General features: G+C 46.6%; 1 protein-coding gene across 1 annotated transcript in view; it reads left to right on the top strand.

Annotated features, from left to right (window-relative positions):
- Positions 1-4,281: 4,281 nt before the first annotated feature.
- ENPP6 (ectonucleotide pyrophosphatase/phosphodiesterase 6) overlaps positions 4,282-22,221 on the top strand; it is a gene marked incomplete at both ends in the record, with an annotated part of 30,718 nt that continues 12,778 nt past the window's right edge. Inside the window, 3 exons of the mRNA XM_082315898.1 lie at positions 4,282-4,543; positions 15,138-15,317; positions 21,536-21,647. Coding sequence (XP_082172024.1) covers positions 4,282-4,543; positions 15,138-15,317; positions 21,536-21,647 — 554 coding nt within the window. The remainder of the gene's footprint in view (positions 4,544-15,137; positions 15,318-21,535; positions 21,648-22,221) is intronic.

Raw genomic sequence — 22,221 nt, 5'->3', positions numbered from 1 at the left:
CAAGTAAGTCAGGTTGTGTTGGCCAGTGTTCAACTACTATTGTGTGTGAAGAAGAACAGGAACTAGAGAGGAATTACAAGTCGACAATGAGTCACGTTATTCCTTCTTGTTTTTCTTCCAGAAGAGAAAGAAGGACAAGTTTTCCTTTTACATTCTCTAATTCACTGGGGAAAATGGAAACCATGTTTTATTTTTAGCAGCTTTTGTTCTTGCGTGTGCTCCTGGACCTAAGGACGCAAGTAGATCTGCACTGCTGGGGAGGCTGGTACAGCTGACAACTGACTGAACCGTCGGTGTGAGCCTGGAGAATTTTCTTTCACGTCTATCATTGTGCTTGTGATTTCTGCAGGACCAAAAAAAAAAAATAAAAAAGAGATCCAAGGACACTGGAGGCCGTTTTCGGAAAATGGAAGCCTGCTTTTTACCAAGAGGATTTCCTGAGCAATCTAAGTGGCTGAGGATCTTGTCTCAAACAAAGTTTGGATCAGTGGGGTATCTCCCTGTGCACAAATTGGGCTGAGGGATTTTCTTTCCTTTATGCGTGCTTCCTCCTAAACCTGGTCTTACAGCTAACTAGTGAGGACTGTTGTCCCTGGACACCAGCTCAGGCTCTGATAGCTTTTGTAAGAGCATTTGTATCAAAATATTGTTGTGCTGGAGTCTCAAGGCCATCTGGGGCTTTGTGCAGACAGGGTGCTTACAAATGAATGTGAACCAAAGCAAATCAACATTGCTTGGCAGGGATGAAATGTATTGCTAGGGTCTGTCTCTGCCAAGCTAGACTGTTTGGCTCAAGTCCCACTCTTCGGGGTGATTGTCTGTCAAAACACAATTTGGTATTGTACGGCATCATGGTTAGATGGCTGACTACTCCTTTAACCCCTCTCAGGCCTTACGCTCTTGTTATTTGTTGAGTGGAAACGTGTGAATCTGCAACTCTTAAAGCATACCTCGGGCCCTGGTACCTTGCACCAATCGTTCTTCATGCCGCTGTGTTGGTTCAGGTAGAGCTTTCCCTTAGGAGCTGTCAACCAGTAGGTTGCAACCCTCTTGAAAGGAAGGCATTATTTCTTAATGCCATGAAATTACAAGAAAACATCTTTGTACTATCTCATGATGGAAGCCTGGCTTCTTGGACTAACCACCTCAAAAACCTGGTCATCCTTTCAAGGTGGGAGTCCAGCTTGGACACTTGATTAACGCTCCTTGATTATCCCATCACTTCATGAGCGGTAGCTGCTCCTTCTGCTGAGCCCTGCTGGAAAGCCCAGAGGCCACCCATTAGAGGACAAGCCAAGACATCACCGTGAATGCCCTCACAGCTTTGCCAAGAGGTGTGCAATCATATCACCTTCACCACTTCTGGACGTGTTTCTGAGTTCATTCAACCTAAATATGGACATAGTAAATTACCACAGGGGCTTGGCCAAGACACGACACTACAGGTGGCTCCAAGCCCATTACATACAGTTTCTGCTATGGTGAAAATCCTCAGTAAGCACTGGCAGAAGTGCTCTCTCTGAGCACAGGTTCTGCTGGGCCATCTCCCATCCTGGAGGCCTGGCGAGGTGCAGCAGCAGGAGGACGTGCATATTCCCTTTGGGAGGTGGCTGAAGAGGCAGATCCTCAGCTGAGACCCTGCTGAGCCTGGAGATGGCCGAGAAGAGCGGTGGCTCTCCATAGGTATGACACGCGGCACGTGCCGTCCTGCAGGCAGGCAGCTGCCTGCGCTGCTGCCTGGGCCATCACGTCGCCCGCCAGCCCGGCACGCAGCTGCAGCCTCGTCCCCGACGGGCAGGGCAGCAGCAGCCTTGCACAGGCTGGGACGCCAGCAAAATGCAGCCCGGCTGCCCAGGTCACGCAGCCTTGCAGCTCTCCTCTCATGCTGTGGGATTTGAGTGTTTTCCTTCCAAGTTCAGGCTAGAGCATGCTGGTACTGCCCAGCTCTCCCGGGCAATGTCTGCTCCAGGGGCTTGGCCTGGGGTCTGGGACCTGTCATCGTCCCAGCAGACTGGGGACAGCTGACTGCTTGCTACAAGTCCATCTGTCCTTCTCCTGGGCACGGGGCTGTATGGATGGCCCCAGGGCTCAGCTGTCTCTGACCCGAGGCACAGCACAGCTGTGTGACCCTGGGTTGGTTTTGCTGAGAAAACTGCTGCTGCACTGTGAGAAAATACATGAACTAAAGCCAGGCAAGATAAGAAAAGTCAAAACACAGACAGAATTGAAGTCGTCAAGATGATAATAGCTAGGAATCCAAGGCTCCAAAAGTAAATGCTATGTGAAAAGGGATAAAACCCTGAAGGGACTAGTTCAGTCACTGTCTTGCTGTAAAGATCCCGAGGCTGGAGGTTAGAAATGCCCTGAGTCCTTGGCTCAGGTGTAACTCTGATGTGAGGGTATGTCCCAAGTGCGGGGCTCCGAGATGGGGAATGGAGAAAGGGGCACAAGAGAAGAAAAGGAAGAAAATGAGTGGCTGGGCAAGTTGTACAGAGGAAGATGTCCACGAGGAGTGCATTTAGTCCACTGGCAGGCAGAAAGCATGAGGAATTTGACTGGGAAGGGGAACACGAGCGTTGCCAGCTGATGAGCTTGAGCAGCCCTGCTCGACCGCAGGCTCCCCCTCCGTCCTCTTCCACCTGCCTTGAACGACTCCCTCCCACAGAAAACCTCAGCCCCCCTTCCCCTGGCAGGGCATCTTCTTAAGCTGGAAGCCCCATGGGAGAAGGGCAGGGACAGCACCTCTCCATCCATGTCCTGGGAGCAGTGACCTGCAGACAGCTGCTCTGGCTCGCGGGTGCTGGCAGCCAGCACAAAGCCGTGCAAAAGACAGGCCAGGACATGAGGGGGTTTTACACAGGTGTAAATAAGTGTTTGGGGCAAGGGAGGCTGAAGGCCATCTTGCTGAGCTTGCATCAGCCCAGTGTTTGGTAAGAGGCGACTAGACACATTGGATGTGCAATTGGGAGCTTTGTAAGGACCAAACAGAGGTTCAGACGCCCACATTGGGGTGGCGGCCAGCTATTGCAATCTTCCCCAGGTGTAAACATCTTTGAGGGGCCATTCCCACGATGAGTGAGACACAGGGCTGGAAACACCCCTCCCTGGGGCTGCATTTTCCTCCTTGCACTGAGACATTCAAAAGTTACCCTTTCCCCATCCCAGCTCTGTCCAGTAGGTAGCTCCTCCTCACCTGCAGCGTTTCAGAGTGTATGCAGCACTATGAATTTCTTTTAGTTGGGAAAAACAAACACAATTCAGGTAAAAAGTGAGTTAATTGTAATTATAGTGTACAACAGGTGCTGTCACTGCATTAGAGATATAGCTAGGCTCCTGTGTCTGGCAGAAGGACCTGGTGGTGACTCATGACTAAAATGGGAACAATTTTTCATTTTTAATATGAACTTTGGCACCACCCAGCTCTTAACCTCTTAATATCTTAATAATATCAACAGCCAGAAAATAAATGTATAATTTGTTCTGCTTAATGCTGAAAACCAGATTTTTCTACTAGTGCGTCAGGAGCTGGATTAGCCCCATGGCAGCACAGAGTGAGTGGAGAGGACAGGGTCCCTCGTGGGGACCTGGGTCCAGGCGGAGGCGAGCTCGCTCAGCCGGAGCTCTTAGGTACAGCTGCGCCATCGGAGCACTCGCGTACCCCACCTCCCAAACTGTGGAGATGCCTTGGCTTAATCTTAGCCTGAGTTTCTATCACAAGCCACTGCCAGAAAGATAAGAAGAAAGCGCATGTTCGCGTGGCTGGAGACATAACGCTCTCTTTTAAAGAAAGCAGCCCCCTCTCCGTGAGACCCCTGCGAGCCTCAGCCCTGACACGGAGCTGGGCGGGCTGGTGAGACCCCGCTGCGAGCAGCGGTGGGAGCGTGGCTGGGCGCTGCGCCCCCTCCTCGCCCGGGGCCATCAGGCAGCGTCCCCTGGCTCACCCTCCCTCGAGTGGGTCCGCGGAGCCTCCTGACAGGCTCCAGTTACTTTTGCGCCGTGTTTTCCCCACCGCTGCAAAGCATTTTTTCTGTAGCTGGGAAGTACTGAGCCCTCCCCTCCGCTCGCTGGCTGGATGGAAGTTAATCATCTGCTTGCAATTAACCTGTGACCTCCCACACCCGCGGCGTGCATGGGGCAGTGCTGTAGCTTTAACGCGGGCAGTGGCAGCGGGCGGTAGGAGAGCAGTGCCAGGACAGCAGTGCCAGGACAGCAGTGCCAGGGCCAGCCCCGACGCTGCTGCAGATCCCTCGCTCCGGCCCGGCCCTGGCAGCGTTGCCCGCCATGGCCAGGGGCAGCCGCAGCCTCCTCGCCACCCTCCTCGCCGCCGCTCTCGTCTCCCTCCTGCCGCTCCCTGCCACCCCCTCGACCCACCGCAAGCTCCTGGTGTTCCTGCTCGATGGCTTTCGCTTCGACTACATCGATGACAGTGAGCTGGAGGGTCTGCCGGGCTTTCGGGACATTGTGAACATGGGGGTGAAGGTGGATTACATGACCCCAGACTTCCCCAGTCTCTCCTACCCAAATTACTACACGCTGATGACAGGTGAGTACTTGCGTTTCTGTGATGTGATGCTTCTCGGAGCTGCCAGCTCCCCGTGCCGAAGTGGAGGGCAGCTCCCCATGACTTTTTCCTTCAAAGATGATGTAAAAATAACACAAGCGGTGCTTTTAGCTGCGAGTTTAAAAGGACCGAGGCATTACAGCTCAGTATTGCTTGTCTGAAACCTGCTCTGAACTTGGAAACGCCACTTGGAGCTGAGTTTTGAAGCTCCCCTTTGCTCTCCCGCGGTGCTGCTGGGTCCCTACCTGCTGCCACCGCTGCAGCACGGCTGCCCGGGGATCCCCGGTGGGAGCACTGGTGGGGGCTGCTGTATATAGAACATAAAAATGAGTGAGAAATGCATGGAAAATGAATACACAGCCTGCTCACAGACTTTGCAGTTAATAAAAAGATGTGTAAACTGGGGGTGGCTAAGAGAAGAACTTATTTTCCACCCGCAGGTCTGTTTTGGTAAGTTCAGCATTAAATTTCTTTTTAAACTTAACAGACTTTCTGCTTTCACAGGTCCCTGTCTTAACATTGCCCTAAGTCCTTATATCTGTAAGATAACCTGAATTAGACAAATAGAAAGACATTAAGGATTTTTGCTTTTGCTCCCCTATGCTTTCCCTTTTTCTGACTGCCCAGGAGAGGCTTTCAGAAAATTGGGAGGATAGTCATAATTTTCATGATGCTGATTTCCTTTTAATCTAAACGGAGCAACACATGATTACAGTGTCACTAGGAAGGTGCACAGAGTACAGCTGAGCCCTTCGCATCAGAGAAAGACACCCTGGAAACAACATTTAAGTAAAAAAAAAAAAAAACAAAAAAAACCAAACCAAAGAAACAGAAAAGTTTTTCTGGAGTTTCTGATTGGATTTTTCTCCAGAGTTATTTAACAAACAAGACCTTCCAGCTAATGGGGAGTGAGAAAATCCGTCCATTCTGAAGATACATGGTATCTTCTGCTGTCCTCGGAAAAATACAATGCCCAGCAGTCCATATACTGCTTGCTGGGAAAGCGAATAGATGCCATTGTAAGACAAAAATCTGACATCAGTTGTGCCCAGCTTGTTTTGAAACAGCTTAACCCCTTCCTCCCTCTCTTGGGAGAGAAACGCCTTTCTCCTGCTCGTCTCTGAACAGAAAAGAGTACAAACTGTCACAGGTTTTTTTCATGAGTTGGTGCAAATGCATGGATGCGGAGCAAATGTCACGACTGAAAATAGAGGTGTCACTCCACTGTGGACCTTGCACTTTAGGTGTACGTAGGCAAACCGGCTTAGCACTTCACGTGTAAAAAGCCTTCAGATTAAGTTGTTAAAGAAAACAGGAAAGCGAGTGCTTTCTCTCCTTACCGCATTAATCATCACTCCTATTAAGTGCGTATGCGTAGAGTGAAGTCTATAAGCAGCATTTCAAGGAGTTTTGAAAACATCCTATTTTGTACTCACAAAGAAGGAGTTTTGTTTTAGATGATGAAATGCCACTGCTAGACTTTTCACATTTTTAGGGCACCAGAGTTTCTACACCACAGCTTGAAGCAATGAGACAATCTATGAGACCAAACTCAACTCTTCTTGCAAGTCTCCTGGCCTTCATGATGAGGATCTCAATGCAAATACAACTTATTGGCAAATAACAATTCACCTTCATAACACATGAGTCACAGCAGTGTTAAATAGGTCAGGAGACAACCAGGGATCAAGTTCAGGTGATGAACATGCCCAAAGGAAGATCCAAGACTGCACTTTAACCCTTGGGGTGTTAGTGGACGCCGTGGCTGTGTCCTGGCATGACAGCAGGATAAATCCCATGGCTGCACTCTTCTTACCCCCAATGCCACGGTGCAGTCTCCACAGAAAGGAGATGTCACATTTTAGGTGATGGTGGGGTTAGGAGCGTGGGGCACGCAGCAAACATAGCGTTAGCTGTGCTCAGTCTGTGCATGTTTGATTCGCAAAGCTGGGACAGCTTTTGCAAAAAATGCAGCATGGCAAGGTGACAGCATCGTGCTGTAGCGACCTGCTTAGGGACTGGCAAGTTACCGTCTCCCCATCGTTGCTGTACGGGCGTGGGAAAGCTTACATCGCATCTCACCAGTCATGAATCTCCTCTGCGGGGTGGGGGGGGAGGGATATGACTGTAACTGGTTTTGCTTCCGTTTGCAACTGGAATGTGTGGGACTTAAAGGTTGACACAGTTTCTTCTGGGAAATCAGGGACCACAAGGACAAGGTATTCTTCATGTCTTACCCTACACTGCTGCTTCATGAGCTGTTAAGAAACTCACGTTTTAACTTCCAAATTGCCATATTTTAGCATTTATGAATGAGGTTTCATAGTATATTGTCTTTTTTCAGCTCAATCAGCTTAAGAAATTTCTGCCCCCACCTGCACATTCCCACCCCTGGCTTGTTCATTATATCCCACCACTTTTTTGGATAAACACTCCCATCCCTGCTTTCTCTACTCATTCACAAGGCCTTGTGGCCCCACATCCATTCAGGAGTGTACATGGCTGCCAGGTCTAGGACAGCGTGTGCATGAAAACGCTGCTGTTGGGATGTATTTCTCTCTTGTCTCTATCCATTAATGTCAGCAAGGCCCCTCCTTTCTGCTTACTGCCCTTCACTCCACATCCATGCAACCTTCATGACTCCAGAGAGGTTCAGTTGTTACAGAGGGAAGTTCTCCCTCATTTTGGTGGCCTTGGAGGAGGACAGTGGACTCTGCTCCTCAGACACTATCACTATTGGGACAGGTCAGTCCCCTCAAACGTGAACTCACCTCCTCCTCCTGCCCAGACCTGCAGGTGGAGGTTATGGAGGTCAGCAGCATCTGCCCCACCGTATCCTGGTGCAGATGCCAAACTGCACCCGTCAGCCCTGCCAGAAGGTTGCCCCCTTCCCTCTGCAATGGGCAACTAGCAAGCAATAGCATGCAGTGCAGCTGCCTGATTACCTGCAGGATCTTCTAGTGATTATATGTTACTTTACTGATGATTTCAAGAGGACAGCCTAACTGAATTTAATATTCATGAGAAATAGCAAGTTTACTGAGATTTTGAAAGCTGTAACCAAACAGATGCAACCATAACTGATGACCAAGAGCCATGTATCTAAAAACAGCTAACTAATATATGCTAATGTGAGGCATACCCCATTTTGCTGAGACTAGGTGCTAGGTGAAGCACAGACACAGTGGGAGGAATAGGGCCCAACCTAAGTAAACAAAATGGATAAATTTTGGAAGGGAAGTGGGGGGAGGGAGGTGACTTGCCTGTGGTCATGCAGTGCTGCAGGGCGATGGCAGAGCTCTCCATGCGTCCCCCTCCTACTTAAATCCGCTGCTGCTGTTAACCTATGAGAAGATATTTGCTGGAGCTTCCCCGAATGACACAGAAAGCCTCAGCCCAAAGCCTGGGGCCTGCCTAGAGGTCTTTTCCCTTCCTCCATATCTACATCAATTATGAGAAAGAAAACCAGAGCATAGCAACAAGATGAATGCTAATGGTTTGGCTTCCTCATGTAAAGTCACCCAGTGATTCAGAGCTCGGGGAGAAGCTCCAGTCTCCCTGCAAGCCAGGGCATGGCGTCATGACCTGCTGTTTGCTTGAAGAACGACCAAACAACAGCCAAGTCAGTACTGGAGCAAAGGGATCTTGCTCATGTGCAACTGGAGAAGTTGTTACAAAAATCTGGTGGTGTGCAAGGTAGCCCAAGAACATACACTGGCTTAAAATCCAACTCTCTGAAAAGCAATATTCTCTAACAACTTCATTCATGCCATGTTTCTCAGTTTTGGCTTCCACAGTGGTGTAAAGACTGGTTCTTGGGTGGCTGGGTTGTTTTCTGAGCTGCTAGACTGAATCCTACCTGGTGTCCTAGCTCTCCATGCTCCAGTTATGATATTGCAGTTGTTGACCTGAAAGGCGTAGCATAAAACAGTGAATTAGGTAAAAAGAGCTGTTGCTGCTGACACGTGTTTGAGAGAGCTTTGCGGGGCTTGGCAAGGGAGGGAAGGAGTCCAAATACACATAACCCAAAAGACTCACTTAATCACACCATGTGCTGTTTGTTTTGCAAAGACCACAAGCCACCTCAGGTTTTCATCCTGTGGGGAGCTTCTAATATTTCCCTTTCCCTGTCTCAGCCTGGCTCTGCAGGGAGCTCTCACGCCAAGCTAAATGGAAAGTCTGAGGTCTCCCCATAACTGCTGCAAGCACGAGTTACTGCTTTGGAGCCCTTCGTGCCATATCTCTCGAGAAAAGCTGCTCATGCTGAGGAGTTTGGGTCTCCTTCACCTGCCAGTCTGCAGGCGTTGGGGGGCTGCCGGGGCACCCCCTGCACCCCAGATCCCCTGGAGCCACCCCAGCTCAGGGCATGTGGGGGCCCCTCTTTTTCCAGCCCCAGCCAGCATAAACACAGGTAGACAGTATCACATCTGAGCTGGAAACTCGGAGAGGATTTATTTTCCAAGATCCTAACAGCAAATGAGGTCTTTTCTGGCAGGTCCCCCGTGAGGACGCGCCAGCCGCCCGGTCAGCTGTGCGGCCTCACGTCCAAGAGCCGTATTTCTCTTGGCCTCCACGGGAAGCGGAGGTGGGTGGGTGGGGAGCTGCTTGGAGAGGAGGCGGTGAGGGGCCTCCATGTCGCTCTTTGGATAGGACCTGATCTTAAATACTTGGCAGAGGCGCTGTGAGGTCCCATGAAGCTTGCGGGATGGAGGAGGAGGTTGAACAGAGGATGTTTCAGGTCTCCTGAACCCCAAGGTGAGGCCTGTGGTCTTTGCAGGGCTGTCCCACACTTGCCGTAACACAGCGACAGCATGTTTGGGGCTTCTCTAATAAACAGGGGTGGTGTGTGGTGTTTTCCCAGCCACTGCGGCTCAGCCCTGCGTGTGCCATTGCCTTGTCCTCTGCATGGCAGGAGGGAGAGGGGCAGCACGGCAGAGGTCCCAGTCGGTCAAGGTCTGCTCTGCCAGACTGAAGGTTTCACCCACGTCCTCTGCTTCTGCCATCCTTCCTCCACCCCTCATCCTCAGTGTTGGCATACTTCACTGCTGAGGGGCTTTGGTGGGTGATGTTATGGTCTGATAAATAGCCAGTCTGCTTCTGTTTTCCCCTGAGCACAGCAAATCTCGATGCACGCCACGCCCCATTTATTCCACACTTTCTGGGAGCAAATGTCCTTTGGGCTCCCACCCCTGGAGTCCTCTGGGGTCTGGCTGAGGTGCACACATACTAGTACATTTATCGTTTGCTGCGAGAGGTCTCCTGGTTTACAGCATAGCATCTCCACTCTTTGTCCACTCGGTACCGGGAGGAAGCCCCATCGGTGATGGCTCTAGCGGATGCCTCTTTTCTGCTGCCCGGTTAACGGCATCCAGACTGCAGTATGGTCCAGGAAGGGATGCTGACAATTTCTGTTTAGCAGTGAAGCAAGTTTTTAACTACATAAACAATACCTGCATATTGTCTGAGGCATAAAAAATGGAGGGATAGGAGTACAACAGAGAAGTTTATCATCAGTACACATGAACTGGAACTATCTGAACTTCACTGTCCAAGCTGAAAATAAAGCCAGAAGGACACAAAGAGCATGATGAGTGACAAGGGAATAGGTTTTTTTCTTTTTGCTCCTCTTTTAACCACCACAGATGCCAGCAGCAGCAAAGATTTAAAAGATTCTGTTCGTGACATACAATTTTTAAATCAATAGCTTCTTCTTTTTCTTGGATTCAGTAGCCTTCTATTTCTGAAATTGTGGGTTGGGAAGCAAAAGAGCACGAAGAAGTCTGTGGTAATACTATTACCTGGCAGGGAAGAGGTACTATCCTAGCAAGGACAGGCTGGAGAAGAGAGTGGGAACCGGGAGGGCTTTTCATTTTCACATTCTTCATCTTGCTTTGTTTACTCACCGCCTACAGGAAGGCTGCAATGCCAAGTGCCAAGATTTTTCTCTTTCACACATACACAAAATGTTGTAAAAATCTGTGTTTGCTTTCTACCAGTTAAAAAATGGAAACACTTTCAAAGTGGAGATCCGAAAGTTTTCTCTAACACAAGTTCATATGCTAGAAATCGAAGCACAGAGTTTTTTCCTTCTTACTAGCTACAACCTCACAGCTCACAACTGGTATACCTGCTACCATCTATTAGCAGCAGTAAGTGAACATTCACGTATCAAGGTATTTCTTTGCCTAGAGCTGAAGTCACAGCTGATGAACAGAAAACTGCCGGAGGCTCGTACTCTCTCTAACGGTGCAGGCAGCAGCTTTGCCCATCGTTTTGTTCAGGCCCTCTGTAGTGCTTGGAGCTGCGGTGCCCTCGAGCCGTACCCAGCTGCGGGTGGTCAGGGGTCCCAGCGTGGTCCCTCAGCCCACCGCTGCAACTCAGTTCAGAAGACCAACCAACAGCTCGGAGCACCTGCACTCCAGGGCCACAAGACCTGCCTTCCCGCACAGCCAAGCATCCAAAGCCTAAGCTGGGTGCTTTGGAAGCAATTTTTGTGCACCCCAGCCCTGGGCCTATTATGAAAGCATTGAATTAAGAGTTTCACGCTCTTATTAGATGAATCACCTTCAGGTAAAAAAGATAATGCTGTGTGTAGCAGGGATTTTTCTGTGCCTTTTGATGGGATCCTACTTGGATTGCGAAGTCTCGCCTGACGTAGGCTAAGGTGTTTCTGCTTTGGATCTGTCTGTTTCTGATCAGTCCTTGGGGACAGCAACACCACAATATCTGCTCTGGAGTGGGAATATGGTGCTTGCGACTTTAAAGTCCTGCTCTCTTCCTCCTCACGGCAGGCAGCATGAGCAGAGCATTTCCCAGGGCAAGTCATCCAGCAGGTCTCCAGGGGGGCTGGAAGTGGGGTGAGGAGCTGATAAAGGAGCAGGTCTGGGTCAGCATTTAGGTGACTCTTCAAGCAAGGGAATAAGGGATGAAAGACATTGTGGGGAGGGAAGGAAGGGGAGAAAGGGAACTGCATGTCTCACTTTGGCTGTTAAAACCTACTTACCTTATGCACGCACAGCTGTTTGCCTGGAGAAACTTAACCCTTCCCCAGCCTATATAGCCCCATGGCAGCCGGTGCTTGCATCTGCCCTCCTGGCTCTTGTCACTTCCCGAGGAGTGGGGACATCATGGTGGGACATGGGAGGAAAGGTCTCACTGTAGCAGCAAAGCATGCATATAATACTACATAGTACAGTACATTAGCTAAATGCAGGTACTTATGTTTGTCATCAGGCGGATATCACATGGGTACAGATTATGGTACCTTTGCTGCCTTGGCTAATATACACACCATAGGTTCTCTGATAAATCTTATTTGCTCAGTGCAGAGATGGTTTACCTCTGTTTTGTTGCCCGATGCACCAGGTATAGCATTGTGCATCTGCCACATGCTGCCTCTCTTATAAAAAAAAGATCATTGAGTGTTTCAGGAGAGCATTTTCTCTTGCAGATTTAGACACGGGTGGTCCCCGCATGATATATCGTGCCTACTGGTGATCCTACGCATTGTCCCTGCAGTCAGTGAAAGACCACCAAAGAAAGAAGAGGTCATTCCTGTAACAAATGCTACAGCAGCACTCGGTCTGGTTTCCAGATCTCACATACGGTCAATGTAGGGGGCACAGTGCTCGGTGTTACTGTGCTGTTGTTGTGGGTGGCCAAGTGGATGCGTGTTTTGTTGGATTTTTTTGATTTCATCTTTGTTTTGCATAGATTCATTTGAATGCTGACAAAAGTGCCTGGAGACATGGGAATGTGCTTTAGACAAAGCCAATGCTGTAAGAATTGTAGTGTCCAAGTAAGCTGTAGCACACAGACTTGCAAATGCTTTTGCTGGCTCTCTTCCAGAAGGATACAGCAGTTACCATATTCCTGGGAACTATACCCTCTTTGTTTTCCTCTGTTGCTTGAGGAAGGGGTGCTCTCTACTACAATTGCAGTGAGTTTAACTAATGGCATCTGTGTGCTGAAATTGCTTTTTGCCCCATTTCTACTTTTGTAACTCTTAAGATAATGTTTGATTACAGAGGAAAGCTGCAGTAATGGAAGCAATAATAAATTCAGCATGTTATGGTGACTGTCTAACACCATGTTGCTATTTTGATAACATCGTTGAAAAGGAGATCATCAAAGGTCATTTTCTCAGGATGGAGAAAATAACTTACAACAGGGGATGTAAGGAACTAGGGTTGTATAGGTGACTCGAAAGACATTTGAGAGGTGACCTTAATTCTGTGTATAAGTGTTTCTGAGGAGGAGAAATGCCAGCTATCACAGGGCTTTTTAATCTAGTGAGCTACGCACAGAATAGCCATGGTTGAAGATTAACAAAGGTCAAAAATAAAATTAGAGACCAGGCATACTTTTTGAACAGTGTTTAGTGATGATAAATATTGGGATGAGCAACCCAAGAAAGAGATTGATTAGTTGGGTATTGATGTTTTCCAAGGAGGTCAGGAGTCTTTCTGGGACACAGGCTTCAGGCAAGCAGATGTGAGTGGCTCCAGGCAGCATTAAATGGTCATGTCTTTTGGTCTGTCTGCTCATCTGATGTTCCCTTCTGGCCCTGTGAACCAGGGATGTCTGCAATGAAAATTGATGCCTTATAGTCTTCTAGGCCTCTTTTTCAATATAAAAAAAGAGAGCTGGAGTCCGTGGAAGAATGAACTTGGTCTGATGTGGTGATCAGAAGAATACTGTCCTCTGTGTTAGTGCACACAGTTAATTAAACTTCCCAACAACACTACAAAGAACAGTCTCTGTTCTGTTCCTTAAAGAGGTGGGCAAACTGACAGCAGACCTTAACTCCTGTAGGGAGCTCGCATCATCAGCAGCTGGAGCTCATTGTTGCTATATGAAGACTACACTATAAATCACACAAATATGTGACCTAACAGCTTCAGGACCAACCTGCAGGTTTCCCAGGCTGGCACCAGCTGCTTGCCTGAAGTTTAGCAGGTTGATACATGCTCAGGAGTACATGGACTTCAAGAAGCTGAAGAGATGGGATTGTCCTCTAAGTAGGAAGGCTGCGTTTTTGATGCACTATGGAGGCTTCCTTCTAGCTCTTTTTAGACTTACAGAGAAGAACAAACTTGGAAGCCTAAGGAGGACAGATTACTGCTCATCCAATCCACCAGTTTTCCTATAGTAAACCTGTTTGGTTTAATATGGTGAATAGTGACTGCCACAAATTGGGACTTCTCTGTGCTGGGAAGGAGGAAATGTTTTGCATAATTGAAATACTTTGTAGTAGGGAAGGAGAGTTCAAAATCCTTTTCAAGGTCACATGTACCCAAAGTGTACAGAGTCCTCTGCTCAAAATGGTGCCTTTTCAAAACAAGCATACTGAGGTTATTTCAGTTCTGATCACCACGCTCAGTCTCACAATAATCAAAGCCTGTTTTCTGGATCCTTGCAATATCATGACTCACCAGCTAATGATGACAGTGTCTCACACATGCATCAGTTGTTGCTTTTTAAGATATGGAAATCGTGAACTCCCAGTACAACTTAATCTTCAACATTTCTTTTCCCATTTTGTTAATTCACCTACAGATTAACTCTTAAAATACAGTATCTTCTCTTCTGACAATGACAAGAAGTGGAAGACATCTCTCAGCTATTATATACTAGTTTCTTCTGATATAAAGTTGCCCAAGGGCCCCCAAGATGCAGTAAGAGGGCTGAAAATGTCAGATGAAATGATTGCTGTCCCCACAACCAAGAACAAAGCATGTTCATTAAAAAAAAAAAAAGCACTAATAATAACAGAAAATAAAAGTAATATATAAAGGTTTTAGCCTGGTTTTTGCTTGTTTGCGGAAAAACCATGTGCACTACGGATAAAGGAGAGGGGAAATGTGAGTCTCCCAAATTTTATTCTATGTTTCCAGATTGTGTTCTTACCCCTTCCCATTCACAGACTGCTTCCCGCAGCCTTCTGGGTCTGTGCGCTGGCAGGTACCTTAAAATGGCTTCAGACTTAGCAGATGTTTCGTGTGTAGAAGAAACCAGGCGTCAGCCAAACACGTGGCACCCGCACGGGCTGCCGCTGCCATGGTTTGTGTGTGTGGATTGGGTACGGCATGTTGAGCAGGCCACAGGGTGTGGGATTTGTTTCTTCTGGCCTCAGCTGTCTAAAAGTTGGCTGTCTGAAGCTAAGCGAATGTTGTGATCTTTCTCTACAATTAATAGAGAGCAATATGCACCTCCAGAAGATAACTCCACCCAGATACCTTAGATGCCTATCTTAGGATGGCATGAATTGCTTTCCAGAGGTGCCTTTTCTTCTCCATTGAGTGTGAAGGGAACACAGGAGGCTGACAAGCTTCAGCAACTAACTTTTGGATGGCTGAACTGGGGGATATAGAAAGCTACCTGGAGGACCTCAATAAAAGGTGACAGAGTCAAGAAGATCGTATGAGCGGTTGCAAGGTAAGAGGTCCCTGAGTTCAAATCAGGGCTTTTCAGCTGATTTGCTGGATGATCCAGTGGTAGCAGTGGTGGTGCTGGTGGCATCCTTCTGCTGGAGAACACCAATCTGATTGTGCTGTTTTTTTTCTCCACCCTGAAGGTCGCCACTGTGAGGTCCATCAGATGATTGGAAACTACATGTGGGACCAAAAGACAAACGTATCTTTTGATATTGGAGTGAATAAAGAAAGCCTGCTGCCTCTCTGGTGGAACGGATCGGAGCCTTTGTGGGTCACAATGATGAAAGAGAAAAAGAACGTTTTCATGTACTACTGGCCAGGTTAGTATGTCAAAAATTGCTACCATCTTGATGGTGCATCTTTACATCTAAGCACTCCATACGCTGCAGGATGGCTTTTTAATACAGTTCTGAAATATAGACGAGAATTATGAGTGCTTTACTAACCACGGATAGAAATTAATTACCTTTTCGTAGGCCATGACAACTTGCATATGCTTAGAAAGGAAAAGACTGAAGTGTCACTGGAGGTAGCTTTCCACCAAACGTTACCTTCATGGGGGAGCTGGCTTGCAGAGCGTCCCCTCCTTCACCAACTGCTCATTCCTCTTCCCCACCTGTAGCTTCTGCTGTGCTGCATGGTTGCTCAATGAGTGGTTCATGGAGCAACACTGTAGACCATGTCACTGATCAAAGTTAAACAGTAACCATCCTGCCCCAGTGCTTGTTTGGTTTTAACCTGGAAATTAGGAGCTGAGAGCTGAAGATGATCTACTCTGTGGGGACAGCAAAACACAGCTGAAAGCAAAGCATCCTTTGGTGAGCTGGAGTGAGCACTCTTGTCCTCCTCCTTCATCATTAACTCAGTTGAGGTCCCAGTTGGTCTGAGTCTGAGCCATTCATTTGGAGGGACCTGGCCTTTCCATTCCTCATTTGTTGGATATTGGACCACTGAAATCACTAGGGGTGTGTAATATAACAAGTCTTTTTTAACAAATAGGAGCATACACTTAGGCTGTCCATTTAGGGACCCACATGGAAATAAATGTTCCAGCTGTGCAGCCAGACCAAATCCTTTGCAAGGCACCCAGCTTCTCAACTTTTTGACCTTTTAACTCTGCTACCTAAGCAGTATGCAAATATCCTCCTATGTGTAACTGCAGGCTAGCGGACCACATGTTAGAAGAGCTGTACTGAATGCAGCCAGTGCCAATGGGTAGGGCAGTGGCAGCTGACTCACGCTGTGGGCTCCCGGCCAGCTCGTCTTCTGCATCCCAAAGCACGTGTGCCTGGTCACGGCCTTTCCATGCAATGTGGCTAATAGCATCCCAGAAAAAAGGCCACAGTTCTCAGGAAAGGGAAGAAAGAGCGAACCAAGATGATAAACATTGAAAAGCCATCCAGAGTATTTCTACAGGACTGAAGAATGAAGAGATTGGAGGGTGACACTATTGCCTTATGGACTCAAAGGCAGTCCAAGGGACTGGAATTGCAGACTAGATATAATGGTTTGGATCAGCCCTGATAAAAAAGCTTCTTCTTATTGGAGATCACCCAAGTGACCTAACAGTAGGATATAGAAACTATACAAGAATGTAGAAATAATTCTAAAGATTTATGAAAAGACTCTATAGACTATCCATTTTTAACTACTAATGTAACTGCACTGAATAGGTATAATTATGTCTGAATAGATGTAACAGTCTACAGAGAGCTACTGAAATCCAAAAGAACAGTATCACTTTCCATTAAATGCCTTTGGACTTTACCTAGCTCCTTCATGTTGCCCTTTGAGCAGCATCTCCCAGGGAGAAGACACATGGGGTGTGTACCTATGTATCCCTGTATACATATGTATACCCCCACACTTATCTGTCTACTATTTCCAGCGGAAAATCGCAAGGAACAATAGAGCCTCCCTTTTCCCCGTGCTTATGCTGCCAAGTGTATGCATTGACTTTCTTAGGACACAGAGGGGAAATTTTTTGCGTGGGTCTGGTATTTTAGCTGTGGACTGTGACGTGCACACCTGCCTGTCATTAATTATTTGTCTGTGACAGATGACCTTTGGCAAAGGCATCAGTGCCTCAGGTCAGCAAACGCTTAAGCACATGCTTATTTTAAGGGTGTTCATGGTCTCAAGGGACACATTGGCCGTATGGGGTCAGGCACAGGGCGGGAAGCGGGGTGAAACGCGGAATTATTGAACTAAAATGCAGGGCAGCTGGGCTGCAGTAGGACTCCAGGTGTAACTGGAGTAAACAGAAATCACCCCAAACACAACAGTATTTATTACATTTTCCCTATATGATTTTTTGGAACTGTTTTCTAGTTCCATAGTAAGGATGTAATCCTTACTTCTAGATTTATTATTTTAAAGTTTTAATTCTTTAACAGGCATTTGACTGGGGAGCAATGCCAAACAAAATGAAAGAAAAAATAAGTGTTTAATAACCAAGGTGGGTGAAGGTCCCACAGATGTTTGCACTGAGTACGATCTGCTATTAGCGATTAACTTTACAGCCTGAGGATATACCGCTGCTTGCAAATCTGATAAAGATCGGAACAGGAAAAGTTTGGGAAACTGTTAATGGAAACAGCAATGTTCAGCCAAATTCATCACGCTTTGTTCTGGAAGATGCTATTTTCTCTCTAGCCAGCAGCGAAGACAAACGAGACTGATCAAACGTAGCAGAAACATGTTGCGAATGTCAGTGAGCTAATTCCCAGGGTTAACTTACACCACTGCCATTGCCTCCTCAGGGCCAGTTCCAAGCTTTGCAAATTCTGAACCCAAAATCTGCTGCTTCGTATTCTTCCCTATGTTCCTCTCTCACGCGTAGCCAATGCTTAAAGGAAGAAAATCCAGACCCCAGCAAACAGGGACACAGAGCAGGAGGGCTGTCAGATGCGAACACCCATCCATCACAGCTTTATCTGTGAGCCCAACATACATACAGCAAAGACAACTCATGGGCAGAATTCATCTGGGCTCTCCTGTCTCTAGAAGCAGAGGAGCCAAAATACCACCATGCTGGGGGTCTCAGCTGCTGCTTCTGCCAAAATACAAGCACTTGGCTTGCAGGGACATTTTTCTCCTTTCTTCAGGGTGTTTATTAGGCAGTTTCTGCTCTTCAAGGCATTCCTGGGGAAAAAGTCATGTATCTGACTGATTGCTAAGTAAAACACAACAGCTAACACCACAGAGGGGGTGAAACGTACAGCCTCACGCCCAGGTTGCCTGTCTGAAGCGCTGCTGCTCCAGCGGATGGAGAAGCCCCAGAGGAGTGTGAGAGCATCCCGGTGGTACCACCAAAGTCAAAGTTTTATAGTGCTCCTCACACTCAGCCCGGTGGGTGATCTCACCCCAGACCCTCAAACTCCTTCATTTTCCGGCAGCCTATGTAACTGCTTCCGCTGAAGTGCAGTGACATCCTTTCTAAACACTGAAATGAAAGAAAAGGGAAAAAAAAGACTCTAAACCCAACTTTTTGCCATTTAAACACAACATTTACCAGACCGTGGAGCTAGTCTGGAAAGTTTTCAAACCCTTCTGTTATGACATGAAGTGTCCAACTGTTAAATCAATGTTTAGAAATGCAATTTAAAGCTGGCAGAGGTTCAGGTCTCCATGTCAGATAGATAAAGAGGAGCCGATATATCACTGTGAAGGAAGTCCTTATTCCTGCTCCACTAGTTCAGGTTTTTAAATAAAGGTTTAGCATCATACAAAATTGTGCAGAAAGGTATCTAACATTACATCTTAGTAAATACAGCTCATCTATTTGTAGTTTAACCAAGAAAAACTTAACATTCCCTCTGTCTGGCTCCAAATCTTTTAAAATTTCCTTTCCTATAATATTTAAATGAGAAAATTTACCATCTGTCCTGGCCTCTACCAAGATGAAATTTAAATATTAAAGGGTCTTCATGGCCAGTATTTTGGAATTGTAACAAGCCTTAACATCAAAAATCCAATTTTAAGTTCTGTTCATCACAGAGGCTAAAAAAAAAAAAAAAATAAAAAGGAAGCTCTTGGTATCTAAGCAGCCTGAATTTTCAGTGTTACTGCCAATGAACCGCACACTTGAAGACCAATATTTAGTGGCTGAAATGATTTCTAATTGTTGCTGCCTCTGCGGTCTTGTATGTCATGCTCATCACTTGACAGTCTAGAAATAGCAAAGATAGATAGCTGAGCAACTAAAATATCCCAGATCCCCAAGAGGTTAATGCTTCCAGATAAAATTATCTCATGAGTAATTCTGAGGAACGTTAGCTGAGAAAATTATAATCTGATGTCAGTCTCTGAAGAGGAAAAAAGAGGCAAAATCGTCATATTAGTCATTGGCTATGAGCAATCATCCACCCGAACTAAAATACTAGGTGCTTCCAACACGGTTCTAAATGTGTCCTTAACTTCTTGCCTGGCTTTGGAGCCAATCTTTTCCCAGACTCAAACATCAGAGGAGAAATTGGCTCCAAAGTTCCAGTTCAGTCCTGAAATACTAGCAAAGCTCACAGAGTACTACTGCATCACCTCTAGCATCTGAGGTAGCTGAAAGCCCATGTTTTGCTGCTGGTAGCACCCAGGACCTCATGCAAAAAACTGAAGCTGCACACCCTCAGGGCAAGGGGCGAGGGCTCCTGCTTCCTGGAGATGACTTCAGGTCATTCAAGGAATATGTTTTTTTTGATTATTTGGTTAGGTAGCATCTGGGACCTGTCTCTGTTGCACAACGTAATTTCTTGAAGGTGCTATGTACAGATGTATAGAAGTTTTACTGCGGGATGGTATGGAGAGTCAGTTCTTGTCAAGTAATCTGCAGGCTGTTCATCCAGGTTGGAGATTACTTTCATGGTGGAGAGATAAACACTAAAGTATCTCCATGTAGAAAGGGGAGGATTAAGTCATATAAGTTTGGGGCAACAGGGGAAGAATGAAAATTGAGCACCATCACACACTCCCACAATTTTTATGAAAACAAATATTAGATCGAGGTTCAAAATGATGTAAATATGTTTTTTACAGAAAAGTAAATTAGTTGACTACATTTTCTGTTTATTACTGTAAATAATTAATTCTTAGAAACAATTAATCATAATAGATGGGGTCCCTTGAAACACACACAGAACGTGGAGACCTGGGAGCTGCTACCATGGACCACTGGGTGAAGACACTGAATCTATCGTGTGTGCTAGGGCTCTTTCACTTTTGGAAAGGGTAACCTCCATCTGACTGGCTTTCTGCAAATCAGTGAAGATTTTTTAAAATTTCCTAAACTTAAATATTTAAGTTTTTCTAACCTTTCATGGTACTCCTGAGAAGTCACAATCAGAAGTCTCTTAGCCAGCTTAGCCTGCAAGCGGTGTGCTTTTCCTTGTGTCCCAGTACTGCACCTCAGCGATGCGGGCTGAGGTGCAAGACACCAACAAATTCTCTTTACTGAGTGTCCCAGTAAGCAAACCACTGTAAATCATCTCTGAAAGTGGCTCTGCTTGCTCTAGTGCCCTCTCTGTACTTACACCTCCTGTGCAACCTTCTTCTCCTCCAAAGCAACAAGTCAACATATGACAGTCCTTAATGCCTATTCCTTTCATCCGGAAGGAGAAGCAAAGAGACCCAAATGTAGGCAGATTCAGGCTATGGCTTAGAGTTGCATTTTTGACCTGACTGTATTGCTGTATACAGAGGCCATTTTGCAAAAGATCTCTCTTTTTTTTTTTTTTTCCTCGTGCCCCAGAAACACACCAGAAAATGCCTAACTAACTGTGATGGGAGGACTCTGGGGCTCTCGAAAGATAATTTGCATGAATCCAGTGTTTCTGAAAGCACACTTCTTTTAAATATTAATGTTATTCAGCAGCATAGCAACCAGAGAGCAAAAGGGCAGAAAAACCCACAAAAACATGTTTTTGTGTGTTCAGGGCCATGTTCTCCTGTAGGATTTGTTGCCATAAATTTCTGGGCCACAAAACAGACTGTATTTTGCAAGGAAGGCTGCAAGTTACCAAGAGAGTTAATTGGTTTACACTGTTTTAATAAGACCTCCTGGGAAACAGATTTAATAGTGGAGTGCCAGTATCACATAATAAAATACGGTTTATAGAGGATATTACGACGTAAGATACAGGGTGTCTAACTGGAAAGTATTTGCTGAACTTTCAGGGAACAATATCTAAATCTATTATGTTGGAAGCCTGGAAATGAGGCTATGTGGCCGCAGTAGTTAAAATGAAAACAAGCTAGAGATTTAGGTGGAAACTGTCTGCCACGAGAGAATCAAGAGTTTTATTGCGGGAAGGTCACACAGAGACCTTCCTTTTAGACAGGGAATAAAAGGATCCAATGTATGGTTTGCTACAAGCACTCATCAAACCAGCCTCTCTCCCCTTTTCCCTTCCTAACCACAAGGTTTCCTGCAGGGAAGGTGTAAGGTAAGTAATGTCACAGGGAATTTACAAACCTGAACTTGGACCCCACGGTGTGGGGTCTGTGATCAAGGTGAAGCAGAGCTTACCACGTTTTTCACTTGTAGGTTGTGAGGTCGAAATCCTTGGAGTCAGACCAACTTATTGCCGTGAGTACTTCAGCGTCCCAACAGACAAAAACTTTGCAGATGCCATCAGCGACGCTCTCGAGTCTTTGCGGTACGTCACTAGACTTCTGTGGTCTGGGGTTTCCTCTCTCAAGGATCAGTATTTGGGTTTACTATCAGCCTTGCTCTAGGGAGATTTTCAGGATTGGCTCCCAGGTAGGAAGATGGGGGCCGAGACTGCTTTATAGTACTGTCATAGAAACATGACCGTAACAGAAAGAGGCCCTTACATTAAGATCGGAGGGAAAGATGTGCTCCTGTTTTCATGTGCAGGTTACAACACAGAGCAGAAATCCTGACTTACTATTTTTAATTTGCTGTTTCCAACAACTTCAAGATCAGTCTGTGAGTATCTGTTCACTGATCTGCAAGAGCAGATCATTTGAAATGCTTGGATTTAGAGAGAGCTCCTGGGAATTTGGAAATGCTGAAATTCAGCTCCAGTCACTTTTTTACCAGACCAATGCTTTGGCTCCTTCTGCATTTTAGAACATCTCAGGCACAATGATTTTGGAGCGGGCATTCATTTTGTGCAAATATGAGAACAGACCAGACCAGACCAGAATAGTTCAGTTGGAAGGCACTTACAATGATCATCTAGCCCAACTGATGGGAATGATGGGAAT

Source organism: Platalea leucorodia, assembly GCF_965183815.1.
Source record: "Platalea leucorodia genome assembly, chromosome: 6".
Taxonomy (NCBI): domain Eukaryota; kingdom Metazoa; phylum Chordata; class Aves; order Pelecaniformes; family Threskiornithidae; genus Platalea; species Platalea leucorodia.
Note: the sequence above shows the minus strand (reverse complement) of the source record. Positions and strands in the feature narration are given on the sequence as shown.